Source organism: Chenopodium album, chromosome 21, assembly GCF_948465745.1.
Source record: "Chenopodium album chromosome 21, dcCheAlbu1.1, whole genome shotgun sequence".
NCBI lineage: Eukaryota > Viridiplantae > Streptophyta > Magnoliopsida > Caryophyllales > Amaranthaceae > Chenopodium > Chenopodium album.
The window spans coordinates 19,862,893-19,878,388 of NC_137854.1; the positions used below are offsets into that span (position 1 = coordinate 19,862,893).

At 34.9% G+C, this 15,496-nt stretch overlaps 1 protein-coding gene and 1 long non-coding RNA gene across 10 annotated transcripts; both read right to left on the reverse strand.

Annotated features, from left to right (window-relative positions):
* Positions 1-8,275: 8,275 nt before the first annotated feature.
* Positions 8,276-13,628, reverse strand: LOC145602822 (uncharacterized). 9 transcript variants are annotated; one of them, XM_081658974.1, is made up of 9 exons: positions 13,264-13,628; positions 12,845-12,996; positions 12,595-12,684; positions 10,930-10,994; positions 10,677-10,814; positions 9,998-10,101; positions 9,539-9,603; positions 9,399-9,445; positions 8,276-8,696 (listed from the first exon to the last, which is right to left on the reverse strand). In XM_081658974.1, exons 1-5 carry the CDS (start codon positions 13,508-13,510, stop codon positions 10,706-10,708), a joined length of 663 nt encoding a protein of 220 aa, XP_081515100.1. In that variant the 5' UTR covers positions 13,511-13,628; the 3' UTR covers positions 8,276-8,696; positions 9,399-9,445; positions 9,539-9,603; positions 9,998-10,101; positions 10,677-10,705. The 9 variants fall into 9 exon arrangements, 8 of the variants coding, with proteins under 8 accessions (XP_081515100.1, XP_081515101.1, XP_081515104.1 ...); XM_081658975.1 differs by having other exon boundaries at positions 9,539-9,623; XM_081658978.1 differs by having other exon boundaries at positions 9,539-9,641.
* A 496-nt stretch (positions 13,629-14,124) lies between these two features.
* On the reverse strand, positions 14,125-15,069 carry LOC145600103 (uncharacterized). The gene is made up of 3 exons (XR_014104240.1): positions 14,966-15,069; positions 14,607-14,684; positions 14,125-14,355 (listed from the first exon to the last, which is right to left on the reverse strand). It is a non-coding gene; the product is annotated as an uncharacterized LOC145600103 (long non-coding RNA).
* Positions 15,070-15,496: the final 427 nt, after the last annotated feature.

The following is a 15,496-nucleotide window of genomic DNA, read 5'->3' on the forward strand; positions in this document are numbered from 1 at the left end:
TTTTCATGTGATGTTACCAATAGGGGTAATGATGATATTAGGTGCTAAATTAGCCCTAAATCTTTCATTACTCTACATTAGAAAGCCAACCCTTTTGGTGAGGTGATAGGTTACAAAAGAGGGGAGGGGGGGTAATTGCATTTTGCATTGCATCTCTTTCTAATGCATTTTAAATATGAAAGGTTAATACATTCATGTGTCTGCCTAAAGTATATTTTTAAGAATGATTTACTTCTCAAAATGAGCTTAAAGACATAAGATATTAAAAGTTTAAGCAAATGTTGTTCAAGAGTAAAGATTTATTCACCACGTCCCTAAGATGGCCTGTTAAGTAACCCATACGACCAGATTCAGTTCTATTTCTTTAGCTCAAGTGATAGAACTTATCAAGAGCTTTCCAACCATATCTGACAATAATTTCTTTGATTTTTCTATGATTTTTAATGATTTTTTTAGTTCAAGCTATCAAAGAGATGAAATATGCACGCTTTTCTCTTAATTTTTTTAATTTTTTTTAATTTTTTTTTTAATTTTTTTTTTTTAAAAAAAATTGTATTAATTTCTTTTTAAGAAACTAATGGTGGTACGAAACCTATATTACACTATATTATATATTTACTTCTTAACTTATGAGTTTTAATTAAAATGCCTTTAATCTTATTTTAAAAATGATTTTAGAAATAAGAGTTTTAACAAGCCTTAATTCTAAGTGTTATTTTAAGGAACTTTAATCTTATTTTTAAGATGACTTCAGAAATAAAAGTCTTTAATTCTAAATGTCGTTGTTTTAAAATCTTTAATCTTATTATAGGATGACTTTTGAAATAAATGATGTCTTATGGACTTTAATTTTATTTTAAGATGACTTCAGAATAAAAGTTTTAACAAGCATTATATTCTTTTATAATTTCGTGAACCTTTTTATTTCAAATCCTTTTGTGACACAAGAATGAATCATAACTTTTCTTGTTTGTTTTTAATAAGTAATGATAGTTAATATGAGGTTATGGCCTCGTTTTCTAACATGAGGTTAAGATTAATTATTTAGTCATATAAGGTTGTAACAATTATCCATTTCCATGAAAATAAGCTTACATCCCATTATAATTACCCGATGGATTAACTGACAATCGGATATGATTAAATAGTTTATTGTTTCCTTTTATTTGGAAGTAAGGCTTTGACAGGTGTCGTGTTTTGATTCCATTAAGCCTAAACACATAACCCTTAAAACCTTAAAAAAAATTACTTTTGAGTGAATTTACACCCAAAGTGAGATTATATAGTGAACCCTTGCAGTTTTGCTCCAAAAATACCTTGACCCTCTAAAATGTTGTCAATTGGGACGCATTTGTTGAATTGTCTTATTCATAAGACATTTTTGGTGATCACTAATCGGGGTGATTTTCCTCAACCAAGGTGGTTCATTTTACTTTTATGAGTGAATCCGTCAAAGATCACTAAAATCCCACTTACAAAAATGTTATTTATGTCAACAACCCAAATTAAAAACCCAATGGAAAAGGTTATTTAAAACATGGCATCTGTCCGAACTACGAAGGTCTTGATCCGTGAGTGAATTCAAAGTCTCACTATGATCGGTACGTAGTGCAACTTTTTTGCTCAAACCTACCTTATATTAATTATTATTTTTTTTATGTGGTGAATGTCTTAAAACTTTATTTTTGACAATGCAATAGTAAGAGCCCGTTCCTTAGAACGGAAGGGAAAACGAGTTCAAGACGTTCGATTCTCTTAACCTAAACCCCGAACCCTGTGCCTTTCTTTTTATGGAGTTAGCAGTTGATATTTTTTAAGATTTATTTCTTAAAATTGACTATTTTTTTTAAAAAAAAATCCGTCCTTATTCGGATAAAAATAAGGTGGCGACTCTAAGTTTTGTTTATAAGTCTTATCAGACACTTAAGTGGAACCTTTTATAGACTAATTTCTGTCCACTAAAAACCAGGTTCCACAGCTACCACAAGAAAAATCTTGACCGCTAGCTATAATATGAGTCGGCATATGTGCCGTTTGTATTTGCGGAATTGGGGCTTTAATTTCTCATATCGACCCCGGTTCATAGTTGACGCTTGAATATGTGGAGTTGGAGGCTTGTTGGTTGCTCTTGAAAAGCATACTTATGTCTCACGAACTTGAATATATGGAGTGGCTTTGGAGGGTAGAGGGTGGAGTACTAGACTATATAAAGCGTGTTGCGTTTTACGGTGTGCATAGAATAGCGGGTGGAGGATTTTTGCTTGACCGCTCTCTTCTCACTGCATTGGTTGCGAGGTGGAGGCAGGAGACATACACTTTCCATCTTGTGGTGGGAGAGGCCACCATTACTTTACAGGATGTCGCCGTTTTGTTAAATTTGAGAGTTCACGACCCACCTTTCATTGGTCCTCCATTTGAGGGATGGCATGACCTTGTTGAGGAGTTGCTTGGAGTTCGACCTGGCGTTGATGATAAGGGTAAGCCGTTTCTGGAGGGATCTTCTTTGAAATTGACATGGCTTAGACGACACTTCTCACATATTCCAGAGGGAGCCGATGACGTTACTGTTCAGCAACATAGTCGCGCTTACATTCTGACTCTCATGGGATCTATTCTCTTTACTGACAAGAGTGGCGATGCAGTGTCACTCTACTACTTGCCTTTACTTAGAGATTAGGAGACAACTTCAACCTATAGTTGGGGGAGTGCGACTCTTGGTTTTTTGTACCGTCAGCTCTGTCGAGCATGTCAGAGAGGAGCGTGTCAGATTGGAGGCCCACTTATCCTAGTGCAGTTGTGGTCATGGGAGCATATTTGTATTGGTAGACCCTTTGTAAGGAAGCCTTGAGATACGCCGCAGGATTACCATCAGGAGGAGGATGACATTTTGGGGACTCAGAATGAGCGAGGTGTGGACTCCTTGGCGTGCAGGTGGTGTATTGCTTACAGTTTTAGTTCTTACATAGTTGTCCCTTAGAAGTTAGAACTAAGAATTATTATTAAATATTTTTACAGTTGGCTACGTGTACATCTTTCATGTGCGCATACTGCTTCTGGACTCTCATACTATCGAGACGTGTTTGACCATCAGCTTGAGGACCAGGTATAATTATTGTTTTTTTTTATGCTTTGGTATTCGTTAATTATAATAGTTATATTAACTTATACAAATAATATACCTATTTTGGGAATTAGATGATTTGGCAGCCATATACCGAGGAGGTGATGGAGCGACTTCCAGAGATTTGTCGCTCTAACATTCACATTTGGCATACACGCGCCCCTCTTATTTTCTTTGACGTCGTTGAAATCCACCTCCCAGACCGAGCCATGCGTCAGTTTGGGTTAGAGCAGCCAATCCCAGAGGCAGTTGACACAAATGTTGCTCTACACAAGAAGGATTGAAGGGGACAACGTAATTGGGAGATTCGACATTCTGATCATGTACATGAGTGGGGTCGACGAGAGGCATTAGTTGTCCAGGGTAACCCGTTCACCGGGACTTCTTCACTAGTCATGACAGAGACATGGCTTGGTACCATCGTATCACGAGGTTGATCATTACTCCACCTTCGCAGCCACGCCCCCCGAGCCATTACCAGCCATCTAGCTCTGACTTAGTACTTTTATGAACTTCATTTGATCATTTCATTTCAATTATAATGTAGTTATTTTGTTTTTGAATTCATTGTACTAACATTAAAACTAACTTCAATGTAGGCACATGTTGTTGCTGATTTGCACACGATGCTATCAGGAGCTACTGAGACCATCTCTGATTTGCCATCAGACAAGGCTCTACCATTTTCCATACAGATGATACAGAGTCTTACATCATTTTGTGGGCAGACGGGCATTCACACCTTATTCAGCAGCCTTGAGTGTCCACTTCGCTACCTTCTTCTGCTTCTATTGCGCACACTTGGCCGATTAGACCACAACCTCATCGTGGTGGTATTTCATCACGTGTCTTTCGTCCACCGACTCCCATTTGCTCTCCTTTACATGCTCCCACTCGCTCTCCCTTACATGCTCTTTCTCCCTCTCCCTTACATGCCCCTTCTCCCTCTCCTACAGTTCGACATCTAGTTGTTACTTCTGCTCCACTTTTTTCACCTTCCCCTCCTTCTCCTCCTCCTCAAACTCTACTTGTTACTCCTCAACATATCGTGACATCTCCTCCACTAGTGCAACACCAGTATCATAGAGTTCGACGGCGTGGCAATAGTGAGTCTCAGCTTTGAGTTGGCATGCATGACATTCTAGAGGACGATACATCTACATCAACTTCATCATCACTTCATGGGAAGAAGCAACATACGAGCTAGGTGTATATTTTAGTACAATTGACATGCTTTTTTGCAGATGATTTGTAGTTGAGACTTTGTTTTTATATCTTATTATTTGATAACTATTTGACATTGCTCTCAGAATACCTTAATAGAATTTATACTTCCATGGATTAGAATGTTTAAGTTCATTAACTGGTTATTTGTGGTGGTTGTGTTAAAGATACGTTAGGTTTTAAGATTTTCCAGGTACACTTGTAGTTTTATTATTTGGCTGATTTCACTGATATTTTGTTTTTTAAAAAACATTTATAGTGAAAACCGCTACTTGAAGTAGCGGTTTGTTGCTGGACCGAGAAAAAAAAAACCGGTATGATTTCCTTAGCTGACGTGGATGGTATGGGGGGAATTAGAAAAGATTAGCTGTAATTTGGGAATTAGACAATTTACCAACATTATTTAGGGAAACGATGAATAGATAATGCAGGTTAGTGTGCTACTCTTTATTGCAAATGACAGATGAATAGATAATGGACAAGTTTGTTCCACTAATTAATGATAGTGGACTTTTGTGAATAAAAATAATGGACAAGCTAGCTGTCAAAAGCTTGAAGTGTGGAAGTGCTTTACAATTTTATTCTATGACTTGCCGCATGTATCTTACTATTTACAATAGTTTATTCTATGAAAAACAATTGTATATATATAATAATACGATTAGTAGTATTCATATGCATATATATATTTGTTAATACTAGTTATCGACCCCACGCGCGCGCGATGCGCGCGCTCCGTTTGGCGAATCGGAATAGTTTTGCATAACACTTAAGGTAAATGTGTAATTAATTTGTTATATTTTGACATAGTATTCATTGTATCAACAAATATAATGTTATTGTTATATATGGATTAGTAATGTCGTTGTTTATGTAGTAAGAAAATTATAACGTGAATTTTAATTATAGGCCGTTCTTTTTTATGTGAATGGATTGGTTTTTGTTGTTGTACCAAATTAACAAAAGATGATTGTCATACTTGTTAACAATAAAGTAGGAGTTGCCAAGATTAATTACACATTTACTTAAGTGCAATGCATGTTCATAAAATACATGCATGCCTTTCAATTGTACACCATTTAAAAAAGATAAGATAAATTATTTAGAGGTGAACAAACTTTTAGATATAAGATAAAAGATTATCTCTAAAAATTTGTTCACCTCCAAATAATTTACTAACCTCTAAAAATCATAATTACCTCACCCCTACATTAATTGTTCACCCCTAAATAGTTTGATTACCCTTAAATAATTTGCTCATCCCTAAATAAATTGTTCACCCCTATAAAATTGGCTCACCTCTAATAAACTTATACAATTACCTCACTCCTAAATAATTATTTTACCCTTAAAAACCATATGCAAATTAAGTCACCCCTAATAAATTGTCCACCCCTTAATAGTTTGCTAATTACTAAATAAGTTGTCCAGTCCTAAAATCCATATACAATAACCCCGCCTCTAATTAAATTGCTCACCCCGCCTTTAAATAAATCCAACTAAATAAGTTGTCATGTCCCTATATCTTTTTTTTACCTCTCTATCTCATCCTTTTTCCTTTATAACCCATATTTCAATCTCTCCCATTTGTTCTAACTTTTTTTTTCTCCTAGTCTTTATCCATTCTTCTAGCCTACCCTTTATCTCTTTTGAACAAATATCTCTATCTTTCGGCCTGCCCTATCTCTTAGCCTCTCTTTGTCTCTCTCTTCAAACCCTTCACTTTTCCTACTTCTCTCTCTCTTTCTCGATAATTCTCTCTACTCTGGACCTTGTTTCTCTACTTATCTTTCCCTTTCTCTCCTTCTCTCCTTCATCTCCTCCTCTATCTTAAGTAACCCCTAACCGATGAACCTCGCACTGAGTAATTCTTTAAGTAACCCCTGAATGAATCCTCAAGTAACCGTTGACCGATTAACCCTTGACCGAACTCTTTAAGTAACCCTGACCGAATTACTCAAGTAACCCCTTACCGAACTCCTTAAATAACCCCTTACCTAGTAACTCGAGTAACCTCTGACCGAGTAACTCTTCGAGTAACCCTTGACCGAGTAATTCGAGTAACATGTGATCGAGTAATCCCTCAAGTAACCCTTAACTGAGTGAACCTCTTGAGTAACCCCTATCTGAACCTCACAAGTAACCCCTGACCGAGTAAATCGAGTAATCCTTGACTGCATAGATCGGATAAACCCTAACAAAATAACTCGGGTAACCCCTGCCACACGGTGTGTGTCTTGTTGCACCAAAAAGTTGTTTGATAATATATGTTGTGACAAAATCGAGTTCAAATAAGTGAGAAAAGATAAAACAATAATCGAAAATTATAGGTCGCACTTACTCCCTTTCTCTCTCTCTCTCTCTCTCTCTCTCCCTCGAGCCTTCTTCTTCCTTCTTTATTATTATATCATATACTCTTTCTCTGTCCTTTTCTCTAAATCCTATTCCCTATTTATCACTCTCTTTATTTCTCTTCCTAACCCCTTGCATTTCTCCTGTCACTATATCTTTTCTTTAGCATTTATCAGTCTCATCCTCTTTCCTTTTTTTTTTCTTTTTGAAGAATCTCATCCTCTTTCCTTCATAACCCATATTTCTATCTCTCCCATTTTTTCTAACTTTTTTTCCTCCCACCCTTTATCCCTTCTTCTAGCCTACCCCTTATCTTTTTAGAACTGGTATCTTTATCTTTCGGCCTACCCTATCTCTTAGCTCCTCTTTGTCATCTCTCTCTTCAAACCCTTCGTTTTCCTAGTTCCCTTTCTCTCTCTCGATGATTCTTTCTATTTTGGCCCTTCTTTCTCTATCTCCCTTTCCCTTTCTTTCGTTCTCCCCTTCCTCTTCTCCTCTATCTTAAGTAACCCCTGACCAACAAATCCCGGACTGAGTATTTCTACAAGTAACTTTAAATGAACCCTCAAGTAACCGCTGATTGAGTAACCCCTGATCGAACTCTTTAAGTAACCCTGTCCGAATTACTCAAGTAACCACTGACCAAACTCCCTAAATGACCCCTTACCTAGTAACTTGAGTAACCCCTGATTGAGTAACTCGAGTAACCCATGACCGAGTAACCCTTGATCGAGTAATTCGAGTAATCCCTCAAGTAACCCTTAACCAAGTGAACCTCTCGAGTAACCCCTATCTGAATCCCATGAGTAACCCCTGACCGAGTAACTCATCACATTGTTCAGTTAATACTAATGCTACAATTTCGTTGATATATGTAGATGCCGAATGGCTTGTTAATAATGAATTGATTTTGTTCAAATTTATGTATTTGGCGTTAACAATAACCTTTTTTTATTATTTTATTTTCTGATTTTTAATTTTTTTTTTAAAGTGTTAATTACCAATTAGAACGGGACACATGTCAAATTAATAACGCCACGACACCATTGTTGATGAAATAACTTAACTTTCGTTAACTGATATGGCTGTCAAAGGGTATTGTTGATAAAATATCGTGAGGTGAGGTGAAGGCACAACTTATAACTTTGAAAAAGCATGAGTATAACTTAGAAATTCAATAACTTAGGAAGCATAGTTTAGAAAAACCCAAGTTTATTTTATAATTAGATTTCAAAGGATCACTTTTTTGCCCATTCCCATATTTGAAGTTTTTTTTAAAAAATTATTTTACATTTGTAATTAATTTTAGAAATTGTAATTTTTTTTTTTAGAAGTTGTAATTAGATAGTTATGAATTGGTAAATTTTTGTATAATATTGTACAAATTATAGATTATATATAAACGTTTTAAGTTCTCTCCAAATAAATTTAAACATAAGTTCCTACTTGTTAACATAGAAGCTTCTTGTCATCTAGAAATTTAAAGGATATTACATTGTTTTAATTGGAAATTAAACACAAGCTTTAGACTAAGTGCCCGTACAGAGAGAAATATTCTACTTAACCAAGTAGCATTAATTGAAGATTTGATCTAAATTAGATATAGGTGGGAAATTGGGAATCATGGGATCACTCACAACAAATGGAATAGTACTCATGTTAACAGACTAATAGCAGCCTCTTCCTTTTTACATTCCTTTATGTTGCATCTATATCCTAAACTCAAAATTCACAAAAAAAGCATAGGAGAACGGATTACCATTTCATTTGTAATCAGTCCTCACATGTTATATCTATAGGACACAAGAGGTTGGAGTCTGATGCTTTATCGCTACAGTATTCATAAACTCAAAAGGAACCAGCTTCAAATCCTCCCAAGTCAATATTACTTCTAGGCTTTACAGTCACACTCTCACATTTTCTCTTAGCCCTTTCCTTCTTTATTTGTTCAAACTCCGCTAAAAGAGCTTCAGTTTCATCTTCTTCATCATCATCGTCACTGAAAATATGGGAAGTTAGCACACATCAAACCAACATGTCAAAACAGATCTATCATACACTGAACAATCATAATATTGAATAAAAAAAAATCTGTAGCATCCAAAATATTGAACCAAACTCTACAACCTGTAGCATCCAAGCCTCATGAGTAAAAACCGTTAATTATTGTTCTGGGCAAATCTGAAATTTGTATCTTCGGAACTACTATTTGATTAAAAAAAAATCCATAAATTTAAAACCCTATCCAACTCTAATTGTCACATACAACCTCTATGGAAATTTCTTTATAAGTTCCATGCATGTAACATAAGTATATAAGAATAGTATAGCACATCTAATTTCACCCACTTCAATTAGCAAATATTATAATTTTACCCCGAATATTAAGTTGAACCGCAACTGCCGAACATCATACACAAAGAAAATCATATAATTCACAAAAGTCCCAACTTTATTAGCTAAACCCATCACAATTAACATGCTTACACCACAAAAATTAATCCCAATCCCCAATATGAACAAAGGACTCATTGATTGAACTTAAAATCAACATAAAAGAATCTCAAACGAAATGGAGTAGAATATATAGTCCTGTTCTGCAAGACAATCAATCCAAGATTTCATCCAAAAACCTTATTTTCTGAGTTCAATAGAAAAAACCGATGATTGAACACCAATAGATTCTCGTCATTAAGCATACCTTGCCAACCAAAGCAGGGCCAATAATATCATTCATGTTTTGATAGCCTACACATATACAACAACCATTATGAGCAAAACATAGTTCTTGAATCGAAAGGAAGTTCTTATGACTACCGCTAAACTAAAACTAACACTAACCTTAGAAATACCCTTTCCCATGTAGTCTTTACCTCCACCTCGGAGTTCAAGGGCTTCATAGACTTCTGATAATTCACATGCATAGCTGTTAAAGCATGTGTAACTTCTAAAACAATAATCAATCAGATAGTAACACAACTAATTGATATACTGGTACATAGAAACACTAATCATACCAATAGGCCATAAGGCATAAATTTAACCAAAGAACAAACTTGCTGACCACCATCAACAAAACATTACACAACAACCAAATCTAGGTAACCAAAACAAATTAAAACCAGCCATTTTCACTGAAAAAACACAAATCAATCACCGAAATATTACATCAATCGACAAAATTGAAAACAAATCAACCAAAATAAGCAAAAAAAATACAACAACCATTATGAGCAAAACATAGTTCTTAAATCAAAAGAAAGTTGTTATGACTACCACTAAACTGAAACAAACACTAACCTTAGAAATAACCTTCTTCTTAACAGCCTCTTTAGGGTGATTAAGCAAGTCAGCAACCTGGGGTAAACCCGTGATAATAGTCTCCTCATTGATCAATCGACAAACTGCATTCAAAGAAACAGAAACCATAAGATAATTATTCGATTTCAAGCCCTTCTGAATTGTATTAACAATCAGTCTCAGAGTAAACCACCACCATGCAGACATCTAAATTGTTGATTTTATGAAGCTCCAGACTAATGTAACCTCCATCAACCACAATAATTAACAGCTTTTGCATTTTTTTAGCTTTAACTTATGTTTAGGCTTAATTATTCATAGGCAAAAAGCATAACCACTAATATATTTGAAACCTATCAATTTTGGTTCTAACATACCGAACTGAAAACCACAATAGTAGTTGCATAAATCAATCGGTTGAAGTAAAATAGTGATCCAATCCGATGAAATAAACAAGTAAAGATAAAATTCAAAAATCAAACTCTACAACCTGCAGCATCCAAGCCTCATGAGTAAAAACCGTTAATTATTGTTCTTGGCAAATCTGAAATTCATATCTTCGGAATTACTATTTGATTAAAAAAAATCCATAAATCCAAAACCTTATCCAACTCTAATTGCCACATTCAACCTCTATGGAAATTTCTTAAAAAATAACAATAAATAAATAAAATGACACCTTTTCTCTCAGCAAGTTCAAGCCATTGATCAGACTTGCTTGCAATGCATTGGGACCATCCTCATTGTAAAACTGAGCCTTAGCATTTGGGATAGGAACATACTCAGCCAATTCTGCCTCGCTATTACTGGTATGGACCTTCATTTTAAAGATAGCTCATCAAATATGATAAGATAAAATGAAATGGAATGGACAAAAAGCTGCTGCCTCCAAAGCTAAACAACAAGGTAAATAATTATGACTGAGCAGTAACCTTAGAATGCATGAGGTTTTCCAGGGCACTAATATCTTTCTAGTAACTATTTGAGTCAGACGCACCTACAAGCAAGAACTAATCAAATTAAAGTCTCCAGAACAAGCATCCTCAATATAACAGTAAAAAAGTACAACTTGTCCTAAACTATTCATATATCAAGCTGATTCTACAGTTCATCTTTAGCTTTCTCTTTGATTGGAGAAGCAGTCATGCCAAAAATTCTGGGGACGTCATTAGTATGCATTTGTTGATGATAAAAGTCCTGCAGTATAAGAGGTTCCATAGTTTTATCTATATTGCATGCCTCATACAAAACAAAGTGAATTTTCCGTGAACAATAAGTTATGCACCCCCAACGAACATCTGATCTATTACTACGGGAAGGAAAAAAAATAACCTTAGATCTAGCCCTGGTTATTGGACAGGGTAGTCCAATGGGCAGCAGGGTCGGGCCAAAAATAAAGGGCTATGACCCTTTAATTATCTAATTGGACAGGGCTTATATAGGGTCTCTTCTAAAAGGATCTTTATTGGGCTCTTGTGAACAACCCTATAGAAATGAAAATAGATATAGGGTCATTAAAAGGGCCACATAAATAAATAAATAGATGAACACTCTCTCTCCTCCTTTTCCTCTCTCCTCTCTCTTTAATTCAAATTTACAGTTACAAGGCTTTTACTTCACTGTAAGATTCTTCGTCGTCATCTTTCTCTTGATGTGCCGAAAGATCCGTCTCCTGCTATCAATTTGCACAACCTAGAATCCTTTCGGCACAAATTCTAATTCCTTTCTTAATAATCTTATAAATCTGATTTTTTTCCCAACTTCAAAAATTAGATTTAGAAATCACTCACTCTCAAATCTACAATATAAGTTGATGAGTGTATTTTTTTGCTATTAAAACGATTTGCAATGAACTGGTGTTGGGATGTAGTTGTTAGAATTTTTTTGTTTTTTTTTAAACATTAATGGAATTTTACAGAAGCAATATTGAAATGAGTATTCTTTAGAATCTATACTCCGCGACTTCTTGACCCATTAATCACCCACTTTAATTTTACTTCGACTCTGACCCACCCTTGACCCTCTTGACCCTGACCCAGCCCTGACCTAGCCCTGACCCTTCTAAAATTACAACTGACCCGCCCCATTATTGACCCACATTGACCCGCACCGACCCTCCCAATAACCAGGTCTACTTAGATCCAACATTAACTGAAATCCATTATAAAAGGTGAGAATGTGCAATATCATTGAGAAAATAAAAGAGCACAGTAAAAAATTGCTAAATTATGCGCCATTCGAAATAATATTCTAAAGCTAATTCGTCCTTCTTTTTCTCTATGCACACAATTGGTTTATAAACATTTCAAAAGCCATAAAAATGAGAAGTCTTATACGTAGTAGTTCAATTCATTAACTGCGTACACCAATCACTGCATAGTCATTTCATATATAGTATCTATAAACCGTGCATAATACGTATGGGTCCACAATATAATATAAACACCAACAAGAATTAATAAGTAGAGAAAAAATGGTTGGAGAATATGAATCAAAAATCAAGAATATAATTGATAGCTAAGTTGCAAACAAACTAAAAGTGTTAAATTAATTATATATCCAATAATAAAACCAAAAAATTCGAAAGAGGAAAGTACCTCAACAGCAAAGAGACCGTTCTTCAAGAACTGTGCAATGCGACTCACTGAAAACCGAAGGCCGACCCAGTCCCTATCAATAATCCTTATCTGAAGAAAACAACGAAAATACGAAATAGTGGATGAAGAATGAACGATAAATCAACACCAATTATTTTAAAATTACAGCAAATACAATAAAATAAAATTAAGAATTTAGTTGAAATTACAGCAAAAAAATAAAATAAAATAAAATTATAGAAGCAATTACCTCCCCTAATTCAGCATCCCGCATAAGATCAACCTCAGTGAGACCCGCGAGTAAAATCGGCTTATTAATTCTATACTTATTACTAAGCCGTTGGTCAGATCCCCCACTATTTGAACACCACCCAAAAAAGTTCCCGAACGAACACCCTAACCCTAAGTCACGAAAGATCGAAAATTTAAGTTAAAAATAAACCTCAATTTCCAGAATTAAACCAAAAGAATTTCAAAACTTGATCTATATCTTTAAAAATAAAAAATCCAGATCATAGAAAAAGGGGGAGAATTACAAGTACCCAGAATTGTCGGTGCTAAATTGCCAAATCAGTAAGCGAAAACCCCAAATTGACTATACTAACAATTAAATAATCGCACTTAGATAGCCAAATTGATATTCAAATAATTAAAATTAAACCATCTTACCTCTAAGGCTCTGAAGTTGCTTCAATGGAGGAGGAGCAGAGAAAATGAAAATGGAAGAGAAAAAAACTGATGAGCGTAGCATCATCATCCTAACCGTAACCGTAACAGAAGAGATCGAAACTCCGACGGAAGCAAAACACAAAAAACACAAATTAATCCAAAAATAAAATGCTGAAACTGCAGTTTCAAGCAAAAGCGAGAGATTACCGAAGAAGAGGAATTGAAGATGAGCTGCGAGTGCGGCCATGGTGAAGGAGGCGAGAAGGACGAGGAGCGAGGAAAGAGAGAGCGTGAAGAAGTAGAGGACGAAACATGCGAAACCCTAGCTCTGGATTTCCCCAAATGGGAAAAAACCTTGTGAACGTGAAAAAAGAGGAGAAAAAGGAGGAAAACTAGGTGAATAATGAAGGTCAGAAAACATATGGCTGAGAGGAAAAGTGAATAATAGGGAAAACAAAAGGTGAAAAAGTGGAGAAGGGGCAAAACTGTAATTGAATATTTTGAGGGGCAAAAGAGTCACCACACTATTACTAAGGATTTTTCAACTTGCCAAGTTCTCACTTTTAATAGTTACTAGTGGGTCCTACGCGCGCGATGCGCGCGAAATTGCTAGCTTTAACAGAAGTATAGAAGTTGGCGCTAATATTTAGGGTCATGCACGTAAAATGGCTTGCTCTTTAGGGAGAGTTATAGCAGTTTGCGCTAATGTCTTAGGGTTGTGTCCATTATATTGTATTTTGGTACAACAATTTGCGTATCCATGCAATGTTTGGAATTTCGTTAAAAGAATATTATATCGTGAGGGAATTGTATTATATTTACCTTGATATAGAGAATCCTATATAGGTAGGCAGTGAATAAACATTTTCATTACAATAAAATCATGTACAACATGGTACCCTAATATAGATATAATACGGAGTAATTTACAAAAATTCTTGACATATTTATATATTGTAATTTATAACTATAACCTCGGCATATAATTAGCTTTAAGTTATAATTATCTATTTTCTTCATAAGGTACTGAAATATACACAAAAGAGGAGCTACATACAACTCGCCCTTCTTCGTCCCAGTAGAAGTAATAGCCTGCAAGAAACAATTAAATTAAACATTAACATTGAAAAATAAAAACAAGTTATGCATTCTGATGAACTTTTTCTCTGCAGTATAAACAAAATTTCAGCAATAACTTTCTTTAACAAAAAATATCAGCAATAACCTACACTTTAAATATACATTTTAATCTTATTTCTTTGATCCTAACTCACATCCCTATGAAATACCACCTAATCAACATTTTCATAATTTTTCAAAATTAACCGGAATAGAAAAATTACCTATACCACCAGTCCACCATCACCAATAAGAACAAGATTGAAGCTTGAGTAATCAACATTTTGTTGATTCGGCAACGCCTAAACCCAAAAAATCAAATATATAAACCAACATCAGGAATTAAAACGAAATTCAACCGATTATTATCAAAATATCATTTTAACAAATACGTTCTTCAACACTCGCACGAATTATAAACTTGTACACCAAAAGTCTTTCGATTGTTAATTTGATGAGCACGGTTCATTGATCAAATGATTTGGACCCAAATTTAACATTCAGATCATCTTTTATAATATTTTAAATCAAAAAATTAAAATTAAAAATCAAATAAAGTCTAAATTTTAGGGTAGAAAATGACCAAAGTGAAGGAGAGGATAATACAGAAGATGTGTGCCAGGATATTAGAGAAGAGAGGATGAAAAACGAATAAACTTTATTGAGTCTTGAATGGAGAAGATGAACCAGACAAAGCCAAAGGAGGAAGAATGTATATATTAAAGAGGGGCAAACATGTAACTAAACATTTTGTAGGGGTATAATTGTCTTCGCACTGTTCATAAGAGTATCTTTCCACTTTTTATAAGGTAGGGATAGATACTAGGGTGTTTTGCGCGCGCTTCGCGCGCGTTACTAATTGGAATTTGGAATTTTAGGGTGTGATTGTTGTCTTGAGGTGCGGCAATGTTGGGGGTTTTTCTTTTTTTTTTTTCCAAATACGTAATGAGTTTAAAAATAAATTTTATATTCGGGTGCTAGTTACATATGTGTCTAAAGTAGTATTGAGCATGGTTATTGTTTTTAAAAAATTGATAATAATGTTTTTGGTAAGGGAAAAAAATGAAGTTTTTCTATTGATTTTCCCGATTAGCATGCCCCTCTCCTAAGCTAA